This window comes from Molothrus aeneus, chromosome 17, assembly GCF_037042795.1.
Source record: "Molothrus aeneus isolate 106 chromosome 17, BPBGC_Maene_1.0, whole genome shotgun sequence".
Taxonomy (NCBI): Eukaryota; Metazoa; Chordata; class Aves; order Passeriformes; family Icteridae; genus Molothrus; species Molothrus aeneus.
The window spans coordinates 904,490-929,966 of NC_089662.1; the positions used below are offsets into that span (position 1 = coordinate 904,490).

The 25,477-nt window shown below is 52.9% G+C and overlaps 1 protein-coding gene across 6 annotated transcripts in view; it reads right to left on the reverse strand.

Moving 5' to 3' along the window:
• The window catches only part of DLGAP4 (DLG associated protein 4), a 154,797-nt gene that overhangs the window by 16,735 nt on the left and 112,585 nt on the right, over nucleotides 1-25,477 (reverse strand). The window contains exon 1 of one of the 6 annotated variants that reach the window (XM_066561770.1): nucleotides 22,211-22,433. The exons of the other annotated variants lie outside the window; for them this stretch is intronic. Within the exon in view, the coding sequence (XP_066417867.1) occupies nucleotides 22,211-22,241 (31 nt within the window). The 5' untranslated portion in view covers nucleotides 22,242-22,433. Of the gene's footprint in view, nucleotides 1-22,210; nucleotides 22,434-25,477 lie in introns of those variants that run through there. 6 annotated transcript variants of the gene reach the window in all.

Below are 25,477 nucleotides of genomic sequence, written 5' to 3' on the forward strand. Positions count from 1 at the left end.
CTTAGGGACCACGTGTCAGCCACAAGCTCCTCAGACAGTGAGACAAGCTGTGCTGAAAGGTGCTGCCACAACAAGAGCAATCCTTTCTGCTGATGCACTGAAGCATCATCCACTTGACCTGCCTGATGCAGGGTCCTGTGCCTGCAGCATCTCATCCAGATGTGGCAAATAAAGCTCAGCAGCAGCACAAGGAAGTGTCCACTGGACTCAAGCACACACACAGGTGGTCAGTGCAGCAGCACAAGCACACAGTGCCCAGGGCAGCTCTAACAGCATGGGCCAGCAGCTCAGAGACAAGAGGGACCTGCTAGCACAACAAGAGAGGGAAAACACAACTGAAGATATGTAGAGATTTGCATTCCAGAGAGTATTTCCCAGGAGTGGCACTTATTGCAGGCAGGCTCCATCCCTCCTTGCTTTTAAACACTTTCTAAACATTGAGTGGCAGTCCCAAAATGTCGATTCTGTCACTCTGGAGCTGCAGGGTCTGTTCTGCCAACTGCACTCTGAGCTTTGTGTCTGGGCTGGTTTGGGCTCTGCAGGCTTGAATGTCTCTAGGATGTGCCAGACCATGGAACCAGGCAGAGAGGGGAAGGGAACTGGGTGCCACAGGATTCCTGTCCCACAGCAGTGACCAGTCCCTGTGTCCCTCTCCCTTGTTTAATGCTGCCCTTTCTGCAAGGTTTGCTCAAGGTTATCCAGCACAGACATGGAATTAGGGCATAAATGTGAACCAGACAGGAATTAGCCAGTGTCACCAGGTCACAGGCTGCTCCCCTATCCCTCCTCCACGTGGGATGGTTTCCAGCTGCTCTGCAAAGCAGCAAACTGCAGGGAGGAGGGGATGCTTTGGGAGGGTCCATGTAAGGAATGATGGCAAATCCTCCATGCACCCAGTACTGCAGCCACTCCTAGGTGCACCAAGGGTATCAGCATTAATCATCCATGTTTAGTGCAATTAGGGAGGTCTTGTTAGTTTTTCTCTAAGCTAGCAGTTTCTAGAATCTCCTGCAGAAGTAAATTCCACCAGCTAATGATGCACTGCATGAAATATCCTCTCCCTTCACCATCACTTCACTTCAAGCACTGCCACATCACTTGGAGGATGGCATATGTGGATGCTTTTAACTCACTTCCCTGCCACTGCAGAAGTCCAGGGAATCTCAACACACCTCCTCAAAGTCACAGCCAGTCAAAATCCATATGGCCAGAAATGGCTGGAAACCATGGCAAACCAAATCTCTTCTTATCTGTGTCAGAGCTCAGCAGTTGAAACAAGCTATTTTAGGTTATGCTGATTGCTGAAGCCCAAATCCAGTCACTCCCAAGCATCTGCTCACGTGTCACAGCAGACACATCTCAAGCTCTCCATGCACAGGCAGCAAGATGCACCTTGAGCACAACAATAAGTGCAATATCCCAGGTGCTGCCATCTCAGAAAGGTGAGTGTGCCAGTCCAGCATGGCTGAACAGCACTGAGACTCCCCACACGCCTCCCTCTCAGCCCAGGCACCTCCCCCAGCCCACCAGGAACCTCTGCCCAGGACTTTGTGACAGCTCCAGGAACAGGAGTTGCTCCCCTACAGCAGAATCACCCCCAAAGCTGTGGGACAACCAAGCCCACAGAGGGGTCCACAGAAGGTTTTGCAAACACTGCCCCACTGCTGAGGCATTATTGGCACATTCCCACTTATGGACAGTCCTGGAAGCAGGGTGGAGCGGTCACCATCATTTGAAGTGTGCCACTAAACACTGTTCACAGAAGAGCTGGCCAAGAGGGTGCTGAAAACACTGATGGCAGCCAGCAGCTTGTCAGCACAGAGTGTGATAACAGGAACAGGCCTGTGCTGATGGCAGCAATCACTGAGCTCCCCAGCACAAATGGGGCTCCCAGGGAATTGCTGCATCCCCCAGAACATAAGTAACCAACAATCCTGCAGCCCACCTAAAATTCTGAGAAATTGCCACCATCACAAAACCACCCTCAAGGTAAGAATTAATTTCTCCATCACTTTGTTCAGCATCAGGGCTTTTATCACCGTTTTCAGTTACTGTATCCCAAATTTTTCCTGATGCAGGAAATCTGCTACTCTCCCTTGCTCACAGGAAGATATTCCACTGTTTTAGGCAAGGACAAGCATTTAGTGATGCCACCAGAGGAGCAGCAGAGGTGGTTTTCCCAGGACATTATGAAAAACCTTCCCTCCCCACACCCAGATGACGAGGGATTCTTTGCAAGCTGAAAACAAACCCCACCCTGTAGCCATAGGGCCAGGGAAAGCACACGTGTCAGCAGCTGAGGAGACAGCACTGAACAAACTCTGCACCTGGGACATGGGAAGGCATCAGGCTGGACTCATCTCACAGTGCAAAATTCCAGCCTTTAGTCAACACTCTTTCCACTTGGACAGTGGCTGTCAGGCAGCCAGCACCCAAGATTTACATCTTCTAAGCTACAATCATCAAGAGGCTTTAATAGCCAGATTCAGTTGAAGCTATTTCCTCCCTTAAGTATGTACAAACCAAGATGTGGCAACATTATGCTAATAGTGAAGAATCAAAGTCAAAATTGCTGGGAAACTTCTGTTGGCTGAGGCACAGGACAAGCTTTGCATGTTAGAGAAAGCTACTCCATATTCTATTTCATTGTTTAACATGGCATTATCCATAAGATTAAAAAAAAAATCACATGAACAAGCACAGAAAAGACTGTAGCAGGCTGCTCCCTCTCCATTAGCATTAAATTTGACAGTGGTTCAGCTGTTGCAGCACAGTCTGGTCTGATCTGGAGAGGAAGGGAAGTCCTCAGACTTGGAGCAGACAAGCAAATATTCCAACCTTTTATTCCCTTTGGGTAGGGTGCTAGGAAGCTTTGGAAAGCTGTGCTCATTGCTTGGATTGCCCAGGGCTCCCAGCTGAACTAACCGTGGACCCTGCAGAGCACAGAGCTGTCCTCCCTGGTGACAGAGGCACACAGGAGCAGAGCCATGTGTCCCCAGTGCCACTGCTCATACTGCTCTCCCAGAGGCCAAGAGTCCCCAGCTCTGAGTACCTGAGAATTCCAAGTGTCACAAGCAGTCCCTGAACAATGGATGCCCCAAGGGAGGGGGTATCTGGAGCAAACCCAGCACTTTCTGCAATAGCTCATTTCAGGAATTGAGCAGGATTGACAAGAGGAGCCACTGTGCAACCCCAGCTCTGAAATCAGAGAGCACAACAGACCCCAGGCCTGCACACAGAGCCTTCTTCTGGGGCTCCAGTACCTGTGACCTACAAAGCTCCCAGCCACCACCAGGTCCTCATCTTCACAGCTCGCTCTGCTTTTCCTGCAGGCTCCAAAGCACCACATTCCTGGTTCACAGGCCTCAAGAGTCCCCAGAAGCTTTCAAGTTCAGAGCCCAGACCACCACTTAGCCACAAGCATGGGTAGCAGGTCTGGATTCAGGGTGCAGGACCTGTTTGCCCACAGCCTGGCCCCTCCAGCCTGCAGAACCTGCCATGAAGGAATGCCAAGGATCTGAGACTTTGCTAGGAAAGGGACACAAGGGAGAGGCCAGAGCCCAGCTCTGCCCAGCACATCCAGGGAACAGACTCAGTTCTAGCCCACAGAGCTGAAGGCACTGCCTTAGTCATGCTGTTCCCGTGGCACTGGGACCTACTCCCTTCTGTCCCCTGTCTGGAATTCAGGATGTGATAATGACTCCCTGGCCTTCCAAGGAGGGTTATCAGTAAAGCCCAGCCTCCAGCAACAGCATTAAACATCACCAGAGCACTCCCTGCTGCTTTCAGGAACCTGCTCACTGTGGAACAGACCATTCTCCTGCCTTGGCAGTTATTGCCAAAAGGCTTCTTGGCTTCATTTCCCACCTTGCTTATATTTATTCCTGTTTCCAAATGAGTGATCTCCTCTCCCTCCACTCCTTTCAACTTAGGAGTTGTGTAACTCCAGCTACAAAATAAAAACCATCCACACCAAATTCAGAAATCTCAGGGTGTTCTGCAGGATATTCCAAAAAGCTTCCTCCCAGGAAGCTTTTCTCCTTCCTCCCTTCACCTATAAACACCAAGTACCAACCAGCAGGTGAAGAGAGGCATTTTGGCTTTTCCTAATCAGTGGCTCAGCACTGGTAGAGGGTGAATGGCAGGATAGAGAACATGTAACAAGTGATTTAGAGTGGCTTAAGGAAGGTGATGAGAATGATCCAGACAGATCATGTTTTGAAGGTGCTCCTGAAAGAGACAGTTAACCAGAGGTGTCTTTGGAAGAAGCCACTCCTTGCTCAAGCACAGCAATGGGACCTTCCCACAAAACAGTGCTCACTTGGTCTCCCAGAGCCTGAAGGAAAACACACCAGCCCAGCTATTCCATAGTCCAAGGAGCTCTAAACAGATCAAGAGCAGCCTTGAAAGAAGCCTATCCACAATGCCCTCTTCCTGCTCATCTTCAGCACTCCCTCCCAGCATGTTCCAGGTGCTCTGAGGCATCTGCACCCACAGCAGGCACCACAAGGAGCACTGGGGTTCTCAGGAAGGCAAAGCCCCTGCTTTGGCAGTTCTGAAGTGACCTAACCAGGAAGCACAGTGGGGCCACAGCAAAAATGTGGGATCTGCTGGACTCAGTTTAACAGAAAACATCAGTCCAAGGGACATTCCAGATAGGAATTTATGGGGCTCTGCTTACAGGTCTGCAGAGTTACAGCCCTGCCAAGAGCTGTCTGCCAGCCTTTGAAGGCACTGAGAGGTTCAGCAGGCTGGTGATGTTCTAACCATGTCCATACCCATCCCTTCCCCTGCTCCCAGCCCAGGTCCCAGGCAGCTCCTGCTCCAAAGCACACAGGGCAAGTTCCTCCTGCAAGGGCAGATGGAGGCAACAAATCAAACTGCTCCTTGCAGACACCTCCTCACCCAACCAAGGCCATAATGGTTTTGGAAAGAACCAGCTCAAGATTTCTAAAACTTGACTACTAAGAGCTGACACACCAAGGAAAAGATGGTGCCATCAGTTCTCCAGGAAAAATCCCATCTCTACACTTCTCTGAAAATCCCAGCCAAACTGCAAAGATTGCCCAAGGCTGCAGTTATTCCTCCACTTGGCCATCTCCCCACACTTGGCCTGGGAACAATTTTAGACTTGGAATGCATTACTGCATTCAAGCAGCCACTCCTTGTCATGCCAGTTGTCCAACCCCCAGACCAGCTGGAGGATGAAATTCCTAGGAACAGTGACATGCCAATCTTTGGATGCAGGGCTTTCCAGGGCAGCCACCAGCTCGGCCTCTGCTGTGCTCAGCTCCAAGGCATTGCTGAGAACAGCTCCTGTGGCCTCCCAGGACAGACTGACTGTGTCAGCTACTTGGGGTGAGTCCAGCAAGTGCTTTCACCTGAAGTGGCCTCGTGAAATAAGAGCCACCAGCCAAAAATAACCCAACAGTGAGCACCAACAGAGCCCCAGAGCAGCACTGAGCTTGTGGGATACGAGGGTGGCCGCAAGGAGCAGGTCTCCAACTGCCTGCTCAAGGGGCTTGTTTGCCAGGAGGAATCCTCCATCAGACTATGGCAAAATGCTCCAGAACATGGTGCCACTGTGGGGGCACATGGCTGGGAAGGACAGAAGGACACTGCTCTGCCCTTGTCACTGCAGGGGGAAGCACAGAGCATATCCAGGCAGGACCCTCAGCACACACAGTGGGTCCCAGTGTCACCTGTACAAGGGCTTGGAGTCACTTCTAATGTCTGGGACACCACATTGGGAAACAAACCCACTGTATCCCTGCTGCTACATTTTCCTGGAAAGCACTTTCAAGGAAACATCGGGTTGTTTATGTAGCAGAGGCCCAGTTTCAGAGGAAGAGCTGCCCAGTCAAGTTTCTTGGATCTGGGCCCTGCAGAAGCCTCAAGACAGGCACAGCAGATACTGACTGAAGATGAAGGTCAGTGGAACAGGATGACTCCACCAGACAACTCCTCTGTAGGGCTCTGGCAGCCAGGCAGGACCAACACTGTGAACTTGCTGTCAGCAAGAGACTGATCCAGCAGGGAGAAGTCCAGTGCTGGAAAGAGAGAGGGGTTAAACTCTCACTGCAGCCCAGGTTACTGGAGACCTGCAGCTCATACTGCAGGACTAACTGTCCTCCTCAATACACCTAAAAAAGTCTGCTCTCAGCTCTGTCACTGTATGATAGCAAGTGAGAAAAGTCCTTTATCCAACATCCTTTCCAAAGCCAAAACCAGCCACAAATGCTTTTGAAGATAAATCAATGGTAAACTGAAGGCGGCAAAGAAGTGGGACATCAATGAATAAGAGCATTAATTTTCACATCTGACATCTCTTGTTTCCAATGGCACAGAGCTGGTGAAGAGCTGGCAGATCTTGGACCCCAGTCAGAGGGGGCTGGTGCACCCCAGAAACATGTGGGGCCCAAAGCCCTGCTGCCCCACAGGGCCCCCACACTGCTGCTGGGTGGGGCTCCACCTGCTCCAGGGGCATCCCAAACCCACTGGAGGTGCCAGCTGCTCTGGGATTAGCCTCTTGTGGCCTTTCAGGGAGGCACAGCAGCTTTGCCAGCCCTTCCCACAGTGGCCATTCTCCAGATGCTATGGCTGGTGCCCCCAGCAGCACCATCACACCAACAAATCCTGTTCTCAGGGGTGTTTCTATTCCTGTCCCAGACATGCAGCAGATACAGGATGCCTATGAGATGACAGCAGACAAGCTTCATACCTACAAGCCCAAGGCTTGAGATGGAGAAGACAGCTCTGCATTAAAGCAGCCACAGGCAAAAAAACCCAACAACCCCCTTTTAGCAAGAGATTCAATACTAGTCTTTAGCTGTAACTATGACACACAGCCCAGCTGAGGAAACAGAACAGCAACACATTATTTTGGATACTGCTTTGTAAACAGATGTGTGGCCAGTTATCTAATTGTGGGAACATGGACGGGAGTAGGCTTGGAGGGAGCAGCAGAGCACTTGCAGGGTTATTTCACTGCAAGCTCACAGCAGTTTGCATCATCTCCATCAGGAAATTTCCATGGACTGCAATGTCAGCAGCTTTGCTGCAACATGCCTGGGAGAATGTGTGAGGTGCCACCTCCCTTGGGTACCACAGGACCGTCCCCTCCTACTCTGGCCACTTACAGACACAACTGAGGAGACAGTTACAGGAGGTATTTCCTCAGCTAATTGCTAATTACATTAATTGGCAAGATGTCTGACTCAGCTGCTCTAGAGCCTGGTGGAAGCTGGGCCTCCTTCTCCCTGTAGCAGGAATGCCTTATCCATGGGGACAGGGTGTGACAGCAGTGAGTCACCTCAGCCACAGCAGGCCACCACAACTGGTGCCAGCACAGCGTCCTGACTGCAGGAGGATGTGTCTGCCCTGGCAGCTCCCAGCAGGCAGGCAGTGCTGGCAGGGCTCCAGCACCAACACAGGTGTTCTGCACAAGGTAACACAGCCAGCATTCCTGTGATGGCATCCATGGACAGAGGACAGCAGCCAGAACCACTGAGCTCAAAGGAAAAATGGACAAAATAGCCCAGGATTGGGGTGGCACAACACAGAACATAGAACTGTGCTTGCACTCTGCTCTGCCACACAGTGTCACAGCCACAGGGACAGCAGCAGAGCTGGGAACAGCAGAGCCAGGGCCCTTTTGCTCCCACGTGCACCTGACTCCCCTCAGTGCTGAGCAGCCCCTGCCCACGCCCAGGTGCCAGATGGACACACAACCCCATCCCACTGTGGGGCCGTGGGGGGCTCAGGTCTGAGCTCTGTTAACATCCCACTCATGAGGGACAGAAGATCCAGGTAACTTCTGGTTTCTCTAGGTCTGGAACCCAACCAAGCATGCTCCAATTTAAAATACAAATATCAGTACTGTGTTAAGTACCAGCTGTCCTGAAAGCCAGGGTGGCATCCCAAATCCAGCACAGCCTCTCAGGCTGCTGTCTGGCAGGACATGTGCCTGGCACAACAGAGTCTTCCCCAGGACTGTTCAGCTGGAGTGTTTCAGAAGAGCTCCCTGTTCAGAACTCAGGGACACAGTTCAGTGCTATGGCAGGGCTGAAGGAAACATCTCAATACAACTCTGCTGGGAGTTTTGGCCAAGCTGGTAAATCTCCCACAGGAGCACCAGTGCACGCCAGTTCTGCAGGCACAGATATGCACACAGCATTTCAGGGAGTGGCCAAGAATGGACTGGACACTGAGTACCCCCTTCTAAACTAACAGCACTCTGGAATTGTCTTACAGACTTCAGTCTGAGCTTTCTCTTTGCTCACTTCTGCTGTGATTTTGTAGCACAAACATGATTTTAACAAACAATTTTAACAGGGTCTGAATTCACGTGCTGGCTGGAAGCCTTGCCTTAGCAGGCTGCCTTTTCTTCCTTCAGCTGCATCACAGGACACCTGTGCCCTACCTCCTCAATACATGGAGCACTCTGAACACAGAGGAAGGCACAACAGCACTTCCTAAAGCTAGAGAGGGGCTCTTGTGAGCAAATGATCCTGCACTTCCTCATCCAGGCTGTTATCAGAGAAATAATGCTCTCAGGAATCTAAGCAGAGAACTGCTTTATGGTTTGATTCAGCAGCCCCTGCCAGAATGAAGCACTGTGCTTTAGGCTTTGGTTCTTGCACACCAGATGCCAGGAGTTTCAAAACCCTCAAGTTATTTAGATTTCCCCATATACCATATGTTCTCTGTAAGGGTCAGAACAATCCTTAGTTACTGTTAGGTGTAAGAGCCATAAAGTGCAAAGAGCAATGCCAAGGAACAATAATTGCTTCTGCAGTGTGGAAGCTCTCAGCCTGGCTGTGGCAGGTTTCAGTCAGACTTTGTCCTGCCATGTCCCACTGGGATCCCCCTGGATGAGGGATGTTGACCTGCTGGCTTCCTGAAGGTACCAGGGAACAAGAAGACAAACTGAGCAAACAAGAAGGCTCAACCTGAAACTCTGGAGAGAGAGCACACCACAAAAATTCCCAAACCACTACTAAGTGTAGGTTTCCCTCCATTAAGATGACCCATCCCTGCTCCCCTTCCAGCCAGTAAGTACTGTGGGGATCTCTGTGCAGCCCACCAAGGTGAGCAACAAGCACCTGCTGCCCCTCAAGACTAGAAACAACCACAACACCAGCACACACCGTAAAGCAGCCGCACTCTGAGGAGCAGGTGCAGAGCTGGAACCACAGCACTTGAAGAGTCATTTCCCATAGGAGAACATGGGCCCAGATTTTCATGCCTTGGTGCCTAACAGGATATCAGGTAGCAGTTCAGAGGTGTTAAGCACTATGCTTTATCAATACCAGAAAAATCAGACCTCCCAAGCAGAAACTCCTTACTAAGGAAATTCACTTGCTTGTCTTACCTGTGAGAGTTCATCATAAAGCCAGCTAAGAAGTTTTATTAATAAATCTCACCTGCAAGAGGAAAAATGAGTTCTACCTTCAGTTTTTAGTTACTGGAACATGCAGAAATTGTGCAGAGACCAGAGTTGCCATATGCACAAGTTTCACTGCAGAACATGCAGAGTTCCCCCTTCAGCAGCTCTGTGCTGGACTATTTCCTTCCTACAATTCTGACTGTAGCTACTTGAAAACCCCAACTCTGACCTTCCCCACTTAGAGATGGAGGAAAACAGCAACCAAGAGTTCAGAACTGCAGTCAGTGCTTGCCAGCAAGAGAACTCCACTGGCAGCCTTCCAAGCCTGTGCACTGGACCTCGACGTGTTACACACGGCCAGTTCCAAATCCAGGCAGCCAGAAGTACCATGGTCCAAGAGCAGGGCCAGGTCTGGCAGGAATCAGCTGTGATGCAAATGGATGGCTCAGAGAACCTCAGCACAAGAGGCCAATTGAACAGCAGCCACGACCCCTTCAAATAAAGAAATCTGCTGGTAACTTGAAGCCAAGTGCACAGAGAGAATGTGCAGAACAGCTGAGCTCAGGTGTGCCCACGGTGCAGCACAGCACACACAGGTATTCCCAAACCAGCACAGACCAGCCTCCTCCTGAATCCATCCCCTCTCCAGGAAAACCTCAAAGGACTTGGAAAACCTGGGCATGGGGTTATGGCCTCTGGAGTTTACTGAGAATCCCAGGAAGCTCTGGCTGGAAGGAACCCAGAAGGTCATCCAGTCCCACACACCTTCCACTAGCCCAGGCTGCCCTGTCCCTGTGGCCAGGTGTGCAGGCTTCCCAGTTTACCAGCCATTCCCAAGTTTCTGGCAATCCTGCCAAGAGGATTAAGCACCCGTCAGCCCAAAGAGAGTTAAACTGTCAGCTCAGCTTTCAGCACCAGGAGCACAGAGGTGTCTGACAGCACTGCCAGCTGTGCTTCCCTCCAAACTCCAAAGTTTCTCACAGTGTTGCACAACACACAGTGCAGCAAGTCTGCCTAAAATATGCAAATATTACTGACACACAAGTGATTCACAGCCTGGCTGGACAAGGAGATCTTTAAGACTGAAGAGCAACCATGTGCCACCCTTGCCCATTCTGGGCTTGCCCCACCAGTACACAGAGCTCAGGCACAGGTACCTTGGCTCACTGAGCTATCTTCCTTCTGCTGAGGGCTTAGAGAAGCACAGACAATGAAAAAGCAAATGCATTTCTCTCCAAAGCAGCAGGAAGGATTCTCTTCTCTTTAACCACTCACTGACCAGTTACCAAGAGGCAAAGGGACACCAAGGGAAAAATCCTGCTCTGTGTGGCAGCTTGTCCAGATGGGAACCTGAGGCTTCACCACATTCAGTAACTTCACTTTTCTACTCATCTGCCAGCTCTGCAGCCTCTTCTTCTGTTTGCTTTGAGCACAAACCCATATTTGTTAACCTCCATCTCTGGGTGATGCTTGCAGGAGCCATCACCTGTATATGAGTACACAAGGCCATGGCTGCAACAGGATCAGGCAGCTCTGGTTTCACAGCCTTTATCAGAGATCACACACAACAATTTGATGCCTGCTGCAAGCCAGGACCTGGAGACAAGCAATCTCTTGACTTGCAATCTGAACAAGCACTCAGTGTCACAACCCTGAACCAGCTCCTGCTGCAGGAATGAAGGAAACTTCAGTGCTGGGGAGATGCCCAGAGAGACTTGTAGCAATTTTCACTAATTTATCTTTCAGGCAAGAACACCATTTCCCTGTATCTTGGATATTTTTGCAGTTATTCTGTAAACACTGTCAGTGTCCACTCACTCTTCCCTTTTAAGTCTAGACACTGTTTACTACCCTGTAGGTGACCCTCTTCTACAAAGACATTTTAAAAGTTGTTTGAACACTGGTCTGAAGTTCAGATTTGCAGAATATTAGGTTTTATGATTCTGTTCCCATCCTCAAGCACTCAGCCTGCCTTGGTTGGCACCTCAGGTTTTCCCTCTTTTCCTTTTTCAGAGGCCAACTGAGCTCACCTGAGGGGCTTGAGGAACCTGCAGGTCCTGAGAGAAGGGGGTTGGCACAGGGGAAAGAACATCACCCAATGCATTTGCAAGGGTAAAACCCTTGCACTGCAGCCCAGGGGGGTCTGTGCAGCCCTGCAAGGAAAAGCAGATAACAGCTAATCCTCTAGGGCTCAAATCTAGGGGATAAGGAACTCCACACAGTCCTATTCTGAGAGAATAAACCATTTCCCAGTGACTTACTCATGCAATAAAGGAATTTGATGAGTTAACTATTTAGACAAGCCCATGAGTAAGGACAGAATCAACCTACTCTTCCAGGAAGCAACCTACTCATAGCCTTTCATGGAAATCTCCAAATACTTGGGAAGTAGTTGTTTTGCTGTATTAAGGGAAACTTCATCACCCTTCCCTGTGGCTGAAAATGTTAAACATGCACACACTGAAAATGTTAAACATGCTACAATATAGCTAAACCTACAAAGCGTGCAGTTTGTAGGTGAGTTTTTAACTCCTTTCCTGAACAGCCTCTGTCTGCCCACTGCAGCCATAAACAATGTCAATCCCAGACCTTCATGCTGTTATTTTCTCCTCTACAGGAACCTGAGTGCTGGAAGTCAGAGTCAAGTAGCCTTGGAATGGCCTTGCAGCCACCAGGACAGATGTGACCAGTGTCAGGAGAGAAGGAAAACATCTCCTGCCCTCTGTTTTTCTAAGCAGTGCTGGTTAAAAAGCAGATTTTAGCATCTTTAGCCAGACAGCAGCTACTTTAAAAACAGCAGCAGTATAAATTAATATGATTCAAATGCAATTGGCCTTTCAGTCATTTTTCCCCTAAACAGGACATGTATCAAATGTTTCAGGGGAACAGACAAGGTAAGAAAAACCTTTGTCTTCATGCTAAGAGCTGTTGTAGCCTTTAATCCTGAAGACCCAGCAACCCAGAAGAAAAACTAGGAAAAGAAAAAAGGATGAGACTGTCAGCAGAACTGCTGGAAAACAGTTCTGATCTTTTCAGGAAAACAGCCAAAAATTTCTCTCACACTGAAGAAGTCAACGCGTTTGAGCTTCCACATTACACAAAGTTTTGTCCTTTTTGCCTGAATACAAGGTTGCTTAAAGCAAGCAAAGCTCAAGGGAGCTGATACACTTGCCAAGGAAGTGTCAACCCTGAGAGATGACAACCCGGAGCAGCCCCAGCCAAACTGTGCAGGTGCCATGCACAGGTCCCTGCTGAGCAGTGGGACCAGCACACAGCACCCCAACCTCACCCAAAGACACCCCACAAACAGGGGAAATCTGCTTGTCCATCCCCCAATATCAAACATTACAAACAGAACAGTTACAGGTAACAAGCTTCTGTGTGTTGTGCTTCTTTGTACGACAAAGCCCTCTAACAAAACCAAGAAATAACTGGAAAGCATCAGCTCCCTGCTTGCCAGGCCAGGCACTGACACCAGCCTGTCTCCCATTAATCAGGAGGAAGTTAGTTAATATTTGAGTAGGCTATTACAGCTCAAGGCAGAGGATCGAGTACACCGTGCCATGCTCTCAACCAGACTCCTCACAAAACAGTTAAAACAAGATAAAGCTGGAGACAAATGCACAGCAAAGACTGTACAGGGCAGAATACATCCTCACAGTGTTTTGGTGACAAATCATGGTATTTCAGGAAACAGGAAGTTCCCCGGTTTTGGCAGAGTAGAATTAAGCCATGAAATAAGCCCAGTTCTCTGCTAATCCCTGCCTCTGCTGAGCTCACATAGACCGTGCTGGCTCTCCTGGTCTCATCACCCAGCTCACCCCACTGGGTGCTTTCCACAGAGGAGGCAGCTGTCTCAGGAGTGCTGGAAAGGCAGGAGGCCCCAAAAAAGCTCTTCCAAGTCACACCCTGGTGAAACACCAGCTTTTCTGACTGATGTCAGAGCTGACACAGCTCGGTGTACCTGTCCCCCAGCCCAGCAGCACCATGCCCAGGATGTGACCCAGTGGGGGCCTGGGTTTTTAGCACCACAAGCATTTGACAACAGAGCCCACAGCATAGCAACTGCTGAACATTTGGGACTTCCTGGCATTAACTTAAGTGAGCTCAACAACACACGAGGAGAGGGAGACAGTTTTGAGAAGGAGAGTATATGAGATCTTTTCTGCCACCACTGCTCTGGTAACAGCCTTAAAATCACAGCTGTAATTCAGGCTCATTTCAAAGCTCCATATCTTCCCTGAAGTCTATTGAGCTGTTCTGCTTTCTGCTCCAGCTATTGATTACTGGGATGGATGGGGTGAGGGGGAACATGAGCCACTGCCTCCCAGCCACTTCTCAGTGATGCCACATCTTGTGACATCACGACTGTCTCCATGGTGACACAGCAACACAACTGAATTGAAACAGGAGGAGGCCAATTAGAACAAGAAAGCTCTTTTGTGGCTGGAACCATAGTAATGAGCAGAAATAAGAGAAGCTGTTATAAAAAAGACATGGTTGTAACAATAAAAAGCTTGCTTTTAGCTTGCTAGGTGAATCCCAAACCATATCTGTATGTAAAATCCCTTCTAAACCAGGAAACCCATGATACCACTAGCTGCATTCCCAGATCCTCAGAACGCCTGGATCTAAGAGATCACTTTTCATCTCCCCTCTGTCAAGTTCTCCTCTCCCCTGGAGCTTGCTCACACACTCAGGAGGCTGCTCAGCCCTTGAGCTCGAGCAGAGCACCCAAGCTGAGGTGCCTTTCAGCCTCCACAATTAGCACACACACGTGTGCGGGGGCACACACAAAAGAATCCAAGCCCAGGCCGCCAATGCACAGTGACTCAGCCAGCAAAGGCTCCACCCTCAGGGATGAAGCACACTCCGGGTTTGGAATGGATGACATGAACAAGATCTGGACCCTCTAAATATCTATTCTGATTTATTTTCAACCTCCAAATGAGAGACACACACAAGCCATCTCAGCCAGAGCCAGCAGCACCACGACAGTGCCAAGTCCGACTCCAGCTGATCTGTGCTTCCCATCCTACGGCGCAGGTTGGTCAGGAAGCACTTGCTGCAGTCCCACAGATGAGACAGCTGCTCCATTGCTCCAGAGTGCCCAGAAGCAACACACAACTCCAGGAACTCCCCAGGGAGAGCAGCTGCTTGGAGTGTTCCACAGCCAGGCTCTCAGCCTGAGGCACCTCCACTGTGGCTATGCATTCAGCCCATTAAACACCAGTGACATGCTGTACACTCACCGGATTTTTCTTTTCTCAACCAAGTCTAAAAGCTGCAGCAGGAGGGAACAAGCTGAGCACAAACTTCCCAAGAAAGGAAGATTGAAGGTGTGAGGCACAGCACAAAGTCAGGGCACCTGGAGCAAGGAGAGCAGCCAACAAAGCCACTGAAGCACAGCAACTCTGCACACACTGGAGGTTAAACCTGCACGGGAAACGCTGCCTCCCACAGCTCCTGGGAGCAGCCCTGTTGTGCTCCTCTCCTGCAATTCCATGGGAAAGCGAGGCATGCAATGCTGCCAGGGCAGGCAGAGCACACAGGTCCCTGGTCCTGGCACCCCCATGGCATGAGGAGGCAGGGCAGCAATCTGCTTGGCAGCTGCTCTGTGATAAGAGGCACAGCTGCCCAAAACTGAGTTGCCTTAGAAAAAAAAAAAGATGCTGAAAAGCACCATAAGAATTAGGATAAATTAGATTTAACAGGTGCCCTCAACCTCTGCAGAAGCATTTTTTGGTCCTAATCCATTCAAGTGAGTCTTTGTACATAACCCTTGTACCAGCCCCTGCATCTGTCAGGTGAGGTTATTTCACATGCAGCAGCAGAACCTGAAGTAAGGCACTAACGGTGACTGGGGTTCTTGCTGGGATTCACCATTAAAAATGAGCCATCCTGTGGCACACGGCTGAGAAATGGGACAATGGCACTTCCTCAAGCCACTGTCACCTCTGAACACAGCTGGTTCAAGCACAGCTTTTGGCACACAGCTTCTGTAGAGCTGCACCTGAGTAGCTCCAATTTCCAAACGGCAGAGACCCTTCAAAGGGTTTGTGTTCATGTTTTAGTACATTCTGGACCCTGTGTTTCTGCTTTACCAGCTCCTTCACCCAGATCTGCAATCACATGCACCTGCTGCCTGCACACACCATCACCCACACCCAGAGCATGTTTGCTAACAGAGCAAGAACTAGCACAGAGCAGAAAACATGATTTTCTCTGTGAACCAGGCCTTGCAGCAGTAGAAAAAGCATCAACTACAGAAGGGAAAGAAACAGGCAGAGGCAGAAAAAACGGCTTTGGAAATAACCAGCCTCTAAAGTTATTTTTAGAGCTGCCTCCCCCAACACCCAAGATATTCAGAGCCGTTCAAAAAAAATATAAATCAAAGGTAAGTGCACAAATAGCACTGCCAGGAGCAGGCAAACAGTGCTTCAAAGTTACTGCTGCCACCAACAGCGATGGCTGGCCTGCTTCTGCTCCATTCAGGCAGCCTCCTCAGCCTGGGCTCTGCTTTGCTGTGCCACAGTGAGCTCAGGGCAGCCAGCCCAGTGTGCTGGGCACTGCACACAGTGCCAGGCGGGCACTGTGGTCCCGGGGGAAAGAAGCTTCCATCCCCTTGGAGAGCACACAGGTACAGAATCAATGAGATTGGAAAAGATCCCTGAGACTGAGTCCAGTCTATGACCGAACATCATCCTGCCACCTAAACCAGGACTGAGCCTCCTGAGCCGCCTCCTCTGAGACTGAGTCCAACCTGTGACCGAACATCATCCTGTCAACTAAACCACGGCTGAGCCTCCTGAGCCGCCTCCTCTCCAGGCTGCTCCGGGTGCCCCATTCCCTTCCCTGGACAACGGGACTGTGTCCCTGCGCACTCTCGGAGCGGCACTCGGAGCTCACCCGGCCCGGCCCCGGCCCCGGCCCCGCGGGCAGCGCCTCAGCAGCGGCCCGGCCCGGCCGGCGCTCAGCTCGCCCTACGGCCCTGCTGCAAAGCGCGGCGGCCGCAAAGCGCGCCCGGCGGCGGCCAGGGCAGGGCAGGCAGCGCCCGGGGCCGGGGCCGAGCGGGACCCCCCGGCCCTGGGACCGCCCCCCCCCCCGGCCCGGGATCTCCCCCCCCGGCTCCGGGATCAATCCTCCCCCCCTCGCCCGGCCCGCAGCGCCCGGGGCTGCCCCGGCCGCTCCCGCTGCGGCCCCCGGAGCAGCACACCGCCCCCGTGCGAAATGCGCCCTGGGTCCGTCTCGCCAGCAGGCACCGGGCAGCTCCCAGCTCCAGCTCCCGGGGCCCAGGCGGCTCCTGCTGTCACTGAATCACTTGGGCTGGAAAACACCTCTGAGACCACTGGGTCTAACCTGTGATCTGTCCTCACCTTGTCACCGGCCCAGAGCACCCAGTGCCACATCCAGTCCTTCCCTGGACACTTCCAGGGAAGGGGACTCCACCATGTCCCTGGGCCAGTGCCTGACCACCCTGTCCGTGAAGAAATTCCTCCTAATGTCCAACCTAAACAGCTTAAGGACAGTGTCCTCTCATCCTGTTGCAGGCTGCCTGGGAGCAGAGGCTGGTCGCTGCCCTGAGGACACCACTCAAGATGTTCTCCCTTGTATCTCTTAACCTGCACATTTCATCAGTCCTGATGCACTACAAAGAGGAATTAAAGCATCCACAGATGAACACCCAAAAGGCAGGGATCCCTTCTGGCTGGGGCGCACACAGGGCCCCAGTGTGTCAGAGGGAACGTGTGACTGTCAGAGCTGTGTGTCCAGCAAAGCCTCACACGGCTGGGACAGCAAGCAGCAGCCACAGCAGCAGCCACCTGGGCACGGTGACAGCAGCCACAGCTCCATCAGGCCTTTTGGCTGCCCTCCCCAAAGCCCTGATTCCCCCAGCCAGCCTGGTTCAGTGCTTGACTCGTGTGAGAAGAGCTCCTGGGAGGGAGCAGGGCCTGGAGGGCTGCTCTGGCAGCGTCTCCTCAGCACCTGGGTGCTCTGCAGCACTCATCTCCAGCAGGGCCCTCAAAGGAGCAGCGATAAAAGTTAATGTGTGGCACCACACTGCTGGTCGTGCAGCAGCGAGAAGATTGCAGGGTGACAGCAACGCTGACACTGAACCTGTGCCAAGAACAAAGGCCAACAGCAGCAGCACCGTGGCCAAGGCAACAGGCTGCTGGTGAGCAGGGCTCTGCTTCCCAGCATCCAGGATTCCCTGCTCAAGGCCTGGCGCTTGGCACGCTGAAAACCTAAGCATCACTGAAACCCAATACTTTGGAAATAAAGTAGCTGCTTTGTCCAGAACCAGAAGCTCAGAAGGTGCAAGCACTGTCCCAACACCCTCATACTTCCAAGGGATCAGACTAAACACTGTTTCAGGCACTGGAAGAAGTTTTCCAGCTCCATTCCACCAGCATCCATCTCCCCAGAGCCACCTTCTCCCCAGGAAAGCACCAGCCCAGGCAGTATAAGGCTGGGCATTACAGCAGTCCGGCACTGCCAGGGAGCTTGCTGTGCTGAGAGGCCAGAATTCCCAGTCTGGGCCTGCTGCTGGAGGGGCAGCTCAGACTGGCAGCACTGGCAGCTGCTCAACGGAGCACACCAAAGCCTGGAAGAGTTCCTGCACAGAAATGTTTGGGGCACGCTGAGGGACTGAAAAGCCTCAGGGTTCAAACAAGGGAAAGGAGGGCTCCCAACAAAGCAGCCACTGCAGTGACCTGAGAGCCCTGGCAGGGCCCAGGACCTGTCCTGCACACATTGTTCTCCACAGAGCAGCACTGACCAGGCTGGCAGCCAAGCACAGACACAGCTCCTAACGAGGGCCTGCAGCAGGGTCCAGGCACTCCCTCAGGGACAACCCCACAGCAACCTTTGGGACACCTTCTCTGGCTTCAGATACAGGTAGCTGGCTTATGTGTAAGGCCTAAGAGGGATGCAGCATTTACACTTCAACCTCTGAATTTTAACTTCTAATTCAATGCAGCTCTAGATATGCCCACTCTGGGTATGAAGTTTAGGCTTGGAGATCCCTCCTGCATGCAGCAGATGCCTGGCTGGGCCCCGTTCAGGTAGATCTTAACCACTCCCAGAACAGAAACAAAACAAGACAAATAATACTTAGAAGTTTGACTAATCTTATGAAAAGAACTTGTAATAAAAATTCCCTTTTATGAACTCTTAAATAGCTTTCAGCTTTCATCAAACATCACGTTGCACTATGACAGTGCATCAGCAGAAAGGCATAAGCAACTTCTGATCTCCAATTCCAGCTCTGACAGACCAGCACCACAGGTAAGAATTTACCTTTGAAACATTCACCACTCAAGTTTCTTGGTCAAACTTCAAACTGAAGAGACAAAACAGCAGCTTAAGCTTTGATCTCTTGGAACTAGGTTCAGAAAAGATGCCACCACAGTGAAAAGATTTTCACTGCAGTGAAACCTGGATATCTTAATGAAGAGCACTAAATGGGATACACAAGACTGACTGTCAACACACCCTTGATGTAAATACTAGTGCTAAGGTTTAAAACTTATGCACATTCCTTTTCAAGTACTGCTGTCTGATGCACCAAGAGACTCGGGTGAGTCTCCTTAGAGACTGGTTTCATGTTCTTGGTGTTCCCAGAGAAACTGAGAAATTTCACCCCCCTAGACCCTGCAGAGCAGAGGGGATAACCCAGTTCTGCATGCACGGTCTGCTCAGGGGATGCTGCAGCACCTGTGCAGGCATCAAGCACCCTGCCTGGGTGCCAGCAGGTGCATGTGCCCCTCTGCCTTTACTGGCAATTCACACTGCAAGGCTAAGGAGGAAGGAAGGAGGAGAGAATCAGAACTCAGCTGCTTTCTTAGATATACAGAAATTTGGGAAGAGGCCTGGCAGTGCATAACCCACAGCCCTGTCCTCTACAGAAATGGAGCAGTCTCCAGACCTGGGGGACCATTAACTCCCTCAGCAATGCTTGTCACCTTCTGTGACAGCAGATCAGCAGCCACATTGAGCTATGTCGGCACTGGGACTGGCCTACCTAATGCTGCCCATTTATTTAATTAGAGACCAGACTCATGTGGGCAGATGGATCTGAGCACTTACCTCGCTGTTTTCAGTGAAAATCACAAATACTTTTCAATTGTGCCTTTTGCATTCACCAGCCAGACCCTAGCAGAGCAGAAGTTGTTTCCTCTTGCTTCTCCAGGGGACAGAAGGTTGGTACTTAATGCACCGATCTGCACCAAAGGGCCAGCAATTAATTAATTCTGCAAGATAAATTGAAGTGGACCGAATTTCTGAATATTTTCTCCTCTCCTAAACTGGCCCATCTGCAAATAGTTTAACTTTTGCCTGTTTAAAGGCAGCTTATGTTAAACCCTGGTATCATTCTGCACCCCACTTCTTCTGTCTAGGTGGGAGACCAGGAGAGAAGGGAAAGAAACTCATTTTTCCATGAGTGCTTCTGGAGAGACCCAAATTCACCACTCCCAACTGCAGCTCTCACAGAACTTTATCCAACGCCTGAACTCTAATCGCCTTTCACAGCGAACAGCAATCATACTTAGCACTGCTCCCCTCCCTTTTAAATCTGCTCTGATAGAAAACACACTGACAACTTTTCACTGCAGAAATTACAGGGGATTTTTCTTGAACAAGGCCACCCGCCTGCACAGCCTTAATCCTTCCAACTCACATATGTCCCTGTAACTTGCACTGCTCTGAATCCAATTATGCCTCTTCAATCCATTAAAAATATTTGAGGCTGTTGTGCAGGTTGCACATAGCAAGAGTATCAGCTGAAGAGGCACAACCAGGCCCTGCTGTACCATGGCTCTGCAGGTGGGCATGAAGTGGGTTATGAGAAAAATTAAAGTGTCACGGTGACTTTCACACAATCCAGTGACTAGCTCACTCCAGACCATCCCAGTCTGGGCTCAAACAACAAGAAAATCCATACAGGAGACAAGACCTGACACCCAGCTGTTTGTAAATGCCCGGCTGTCATTAGTTACCCATGAAAGCTTTCACAGTTCTCTTGCTCTGGCAGCACACACGGCTGGGAACATGCTCACAGAGCAGCAGGTCTCCTGTGCATCAGCTGGGGCAGCAGAATAACCTCGAGCTGAGCAGTCAGAAGTGTCCACAAACCCAAACTGCACACCACACACAGATCAAGCACCCAACCACTGACATACAGAGCTGTGAGCAAAGCAAGCTGACAACGTGTGCTGTGACACCGGCTACAGGGACCTGTGGGGCTCGCAGCATACTGTGCTTCGCTGATCCCACTGGACTGTACAGACAGACAACCCACACTTCACAGAAACCAAGTTCTTCCCTTATCACCTTTGCTACCCAGGGTCTCCTTGTCCTTTCCAGGCTGGCACAGTGCACAGTAGTTACACTCCAGCACTTCCCCAGATCCTGGGGCCCTCAGCTGCACCCCAAAGTTACACTGCCATGACAGAAGTGGGACGAAGTAGCAAGCTAGATGCAAAATTAGCATGCGGCAGTTCGGCATTTGCACCTTAAAGATGAGGTTTTAGGTTTTCCACACCTGCCAACAACAGACAAATTCTGCAGATAACCCTCCTCCAAGTATCTGGGCGCAGACACACATCAATAGTTATCTGAAAGCCAAAGAGACTGAATTTGATCAATAGTTACAGTTTTCTCCATGCCTTCAAGCACATGCAACTTCATAGCACCAAATGCCTGTTGGAAGAGCAATTACCAGCAAAGTAATTTGGACCCTCTGGAATCAAGTCTGCCAACTTACACGACTTGGCAATCTGGCTTGTTATCATCCCACATGATTGGAATTTATTTTAGGATTCAATGCCACATGCTGTGGGTTTTTTTTTTCCTCCCTTTTCTTCTTTTCCTCTCCCAAGTGACAAGCTACAGCCTAGGATTCAGAGGTCCTAATTCCATTCTCATCTCAAAGACATTTCCTGCCCACCCTGGGGTCAAGGTCTTGGCAGAATAAGTGATATTAGCACTACCAACAGCATCCTGCAAACAATCCTCCTTTTTGAGCCTCTTCATCAAGCCTGGAGTAGAAATTAAGAGCTACATCCCCTGACTGCTCACAACCAACCGCAACATCCTCACCGTCCTGCAAGGCACACTAAAGCCGGGTTGCACCTGCAGTTAAGTCCCCAGGGGTTCAGCCTCAACTCCTGCACAGGGCGAGCCTGGGCTGCCACACCAGGTACCTTCAGCCAGGACCTGTTCTCCCAGGCTAAAAAAAGAGACTTTTCAGAGCCAGCTCTGGGCGGGAGGTGCCAGCTCGCTGCGCTGCGAAATGTCAGCCTTCAGCTCCGTGCCTCGCCCAGACAATTCTCTTTTCTTCTCCAGGGGAGGAAGAATCCGAACGCCTCTCCAAAGAAAGGGCCCGTGTCCCCCGGCGGGGAACCCATTTCGTGAAGCGCCGCTTCCCTCCCTGCGGCACCCAGAGCCTCCGTAAGGGCCCGAAGCCCCGGGCCGGGCACCGGCCTGACCCCGCGCGGCCCCCGGGGACGGCTCCGGCGGGGCTGGCAGCGGGCAGCGCCCACCCCCGCCCGGCCCGGCTCCCGCGGCGCAGGCGGCATGCGGGGGAGGAGGAGGAGGATGATGGAGCGGCCCCCGGAGCCCAGCCCGGCCCGGAACCGAGCGGGGCGGCCCCGGCGCTCCCACGGAGGCCCGGGACGCGCGTGGGAAGCGGAAGGGGCGGCGGGCCCGGCAAGCGGCGGAGCAGCGGCAGCAGCGAGGGAAGGAGGGAGGGAGGGGGCGGCACCCCCGCCCGCAGCCATGCAGGGCCCGGCTCGGCGCCCCGCTCGCGCGGTCACTCACATTGCCTGAGGAGCTCCAGACACAAAGCCATGGGAGACACAAAGAGGGGCGGAGGGGACCAGAAAGACGGGGGGGGCGCGGGGCGAGGGCGCTCGGCCCGGCCTGGGTCCCGCGGAGGGGAGGAAGAGGAGGACGAGCCGCCGGCGGGGCCGCTCGCGGTCCGGGGCCGCTCCGGCTGCTCGTACGGCCGCCGCTGGAGAAGGGAGGAGACGCGCGGAGCCGCCGCCGCACTCACCGCGCCCGCCCGCCGCTCCGGCCGCGCGCCCGGGCGGGGCCGCGCATTAAACGGCCGCCCCGCCCCGGGACCGCCCCGGCACCGCCCCGCGCCCGGGCACGGCACCGCCCCGCGCCCGCCCCGCCGCGCTCCCACGGCCGCGCGGGTCCCTCCGTCCCGCCGGACACGCGGCGGGACCCCCGGCAGTACCGAGAGGGGACACGGGCGGCGGCGGCCGCTGCCTCAGCGCCGCTGCCGCGGGGGGAGCCGAGCGCTGCTGAACAAAGCGGGCGCCGCTCCCACCCCACGCGGGAGCTTTGTCTCCTTGTCTCGGTGACATCTTCCCCAGCGCGGCCGCGGTCCCACCCACGCGCAAACGCGGGTTTGGCTGAAGGAACCCTCCCGTTTTCCCCGCTCCAGCCGCGGAGCGGGCTCGGTGGGACCCCCGTGGGCGGCGGTGCAGGGGCGCGGCGCTGCCGCCACGCACCTCCTGCAGCATCGCCGAGAGGAACCCTCCTGTGCAGAGGGAAACACATGGAAAATGAACAAGTGGGACGAGGAGGTTTCCTTTGTGGGTGTTTTCCCCTGGTCCTAGATTTGCTGGTGGAGTTCTTCCCCGCTGGGCGTGGGGAGAGGGATCGGAGGCTCAGCGGGTGCGGGCGGTGTGTTGGGGCTGTGCTTTGAGCCTCCCCTGGGGCTGCCAAAGCAGGGCTGATGGAGGATAGAGGTGTGGAGGGGAGCAGGGCTGGCACAGCGTGCGGGCTTCAGGAAGAACCTGCTGGGCAGAGCCACCCGGCTCTGTGCCCCGGGCACAGCCACGCTGGGTGCTGCAGGAGCATCCAGCTCTATCCCTCAGATCCTGCCCTGACACATGGAGCTCATGAGCACAAGGCTCCCCTGGCCCGGGACAGCTCTGCGAGGCCGGAGTCGCTCTGTGTGGCGTCTGATCGAGACGGGCAGCACTGGCGGTGCTGGGCCCTGGGCAGGGCCGGGCCGTGCGAGCCCCGGTGCTGCCTCGTGGCCCCTGCCAGCAGAACGTGTCCTGCCCTGGCCCCTCGCTGCTACCATCACTCCTCGGTGCTGGGATTTATTGATGGCTCGCTGGGCTCCCAGCACTCGGAGAAGGGCTGGTGTGCAGCAAGGAGCGATCAAAGCGCCGTGGGAAACAGCGCGCTGAGCTCAAGCGCTGCCGGCTCCGCAGGCAGGACCGAGCCGCCGCCGCCCTCGGCGTTCAGCAACAGAATCGCTACGGATTTGCTGCTTCCGCTCTTGGGAGCAGCAGCACAATGGGGCTGAAGGAGAATTTGGTCACAGAGTCAGTCCTGAGCCTTGGGACCCTCAGCCTAGGGCCTCCCCACTCCGCTGCCTACCAAGGAAAAAAGGAAACTTGTTTTCAGTTCAGGGTCTCCCACGTAGCTCTGAACTGCCAGTCTCTTCCTGAACCTTCAGAAATACCCAGGTCATGGCTCAGTAGATGGAAAAGATAATGGGAAAGTGTGAAGGAGAAGAAAACAACCCAAACCAAGACATACACAAAGAAACCCTCATTTGCCTGCACTGTCTGACATCCTGAAAATGCTCCAGGCTGTTTGCAGAGCCTCACTCAACCCCACCCAGCCCTGCTCTCCTGGCACATGTGTGTCTGTCTCAGCTAAGGCTGTCCTTGGCTGCTGCAGGGACTTCTCCAGAGATGGCACAAGCCTTGTGGCCCTGGGGAGCCACAGAGGGGCTGAGCATCACCAACAGAGGGGACACAAAGGGACACCTGTGACTGTGTGGTGTCAGGGCAGCTCTCTGCTCACCTGGGTCACAAGGATGGCCAGCACGTGGGGATGCCACCAGGCCCCTTGGCCTGAGGAGAGACCTCAGGAGTCTGTGTGCCTGACACACTGCCCTCCAGCCAGCTCTCCTCACGGGCAGAGCACAGCACTGTGCACGGACTCCTGGTGCTGCCCTCCCAGAGGCTCTGAGTGAGCTGAGGCACCCCTTGGTGCTTTGGCTTCTCCTCTCCCACGAGGACAGCACCAACTCCCTTTCCTGCTATCAAAGCTGATAAAAGCAAGCAACAAGAAGGACTTGTCTTTCTGACCATGTCAGCAAAGGGAAATGCTGGCAGCTGCCTTTGTTTCTACTCCTTTGTAGATGATCCCTGCTGGGAGAAGGCAGGCTGGGCCAGGACCTTGGAGCCGTGCTCACCTCCCATCTGTGCCAGCATAGCATCCCACAGCGTGGCTGCAGCCCCCCCTTCCCGGGGACCTGGGCATTTCTGCGGGCTCAAACCCACTGCAGCTGGTTCTGTGTGCCAGCCACGTGCCTGCAGCAGGCAGCGGGCTCAGAGCCCTTGGTGCTGCCTGTGGGAGTGCTGAAACCTGGCAGCAAAGAGCACCGGGCACATAAAGACAGGATGGTTTGGGCTGGGGGTGGAGCCGAGAGCGGGGCTGTGGCCGTGGCTTCCGGGGGAAAAGGGAGCACTGGCTGGGCACAGGGCGGTGCTGGAGTTTCCATAATAACAAGGCAAAGATCAGAGGTGAAAATTGAATTGACAAATGTGGACAGAAACAGCTGTCATGAATTTCTTTTTGTCCCACAGACACATGAATACATCACAGAACGTGTGTGCGTGCCCTTTTTTCCTCTGCAAACACTGATGGAGCATGCAACAGAAATCTTTCCCTGGCACACACACATACACACACACACGCTCTCCCTCTAATCCCTTTCCTGCTTGTATGTCAGAGAAAGCTATTTCTGGAACGTGAAATCTAGGTCAAAAAGAAGGAGAAAATCTGAAGGGAATGATAGCAGTCCCTCCCAAAGGCCGTGTGGGGTCAGCTCAGGCTGAGGGGATTAGTGAGGGGCCGCAGTGGTGCTTCAGCCGCGGCCCAGCCATGGCTCCTGGCCTGGTGTGAGCTCCCTGTGCCTTCCCACCGCTGCTGCTTCCCCACACAGGAGAGAAGGCCATGACAGCCAAAAGGAGTGCAACAGAAACTGCCTGCCCACACAGAGCCCGGGATCACGGCACACCGAGGAGGAGAAGGAGGAGGAAGATACAC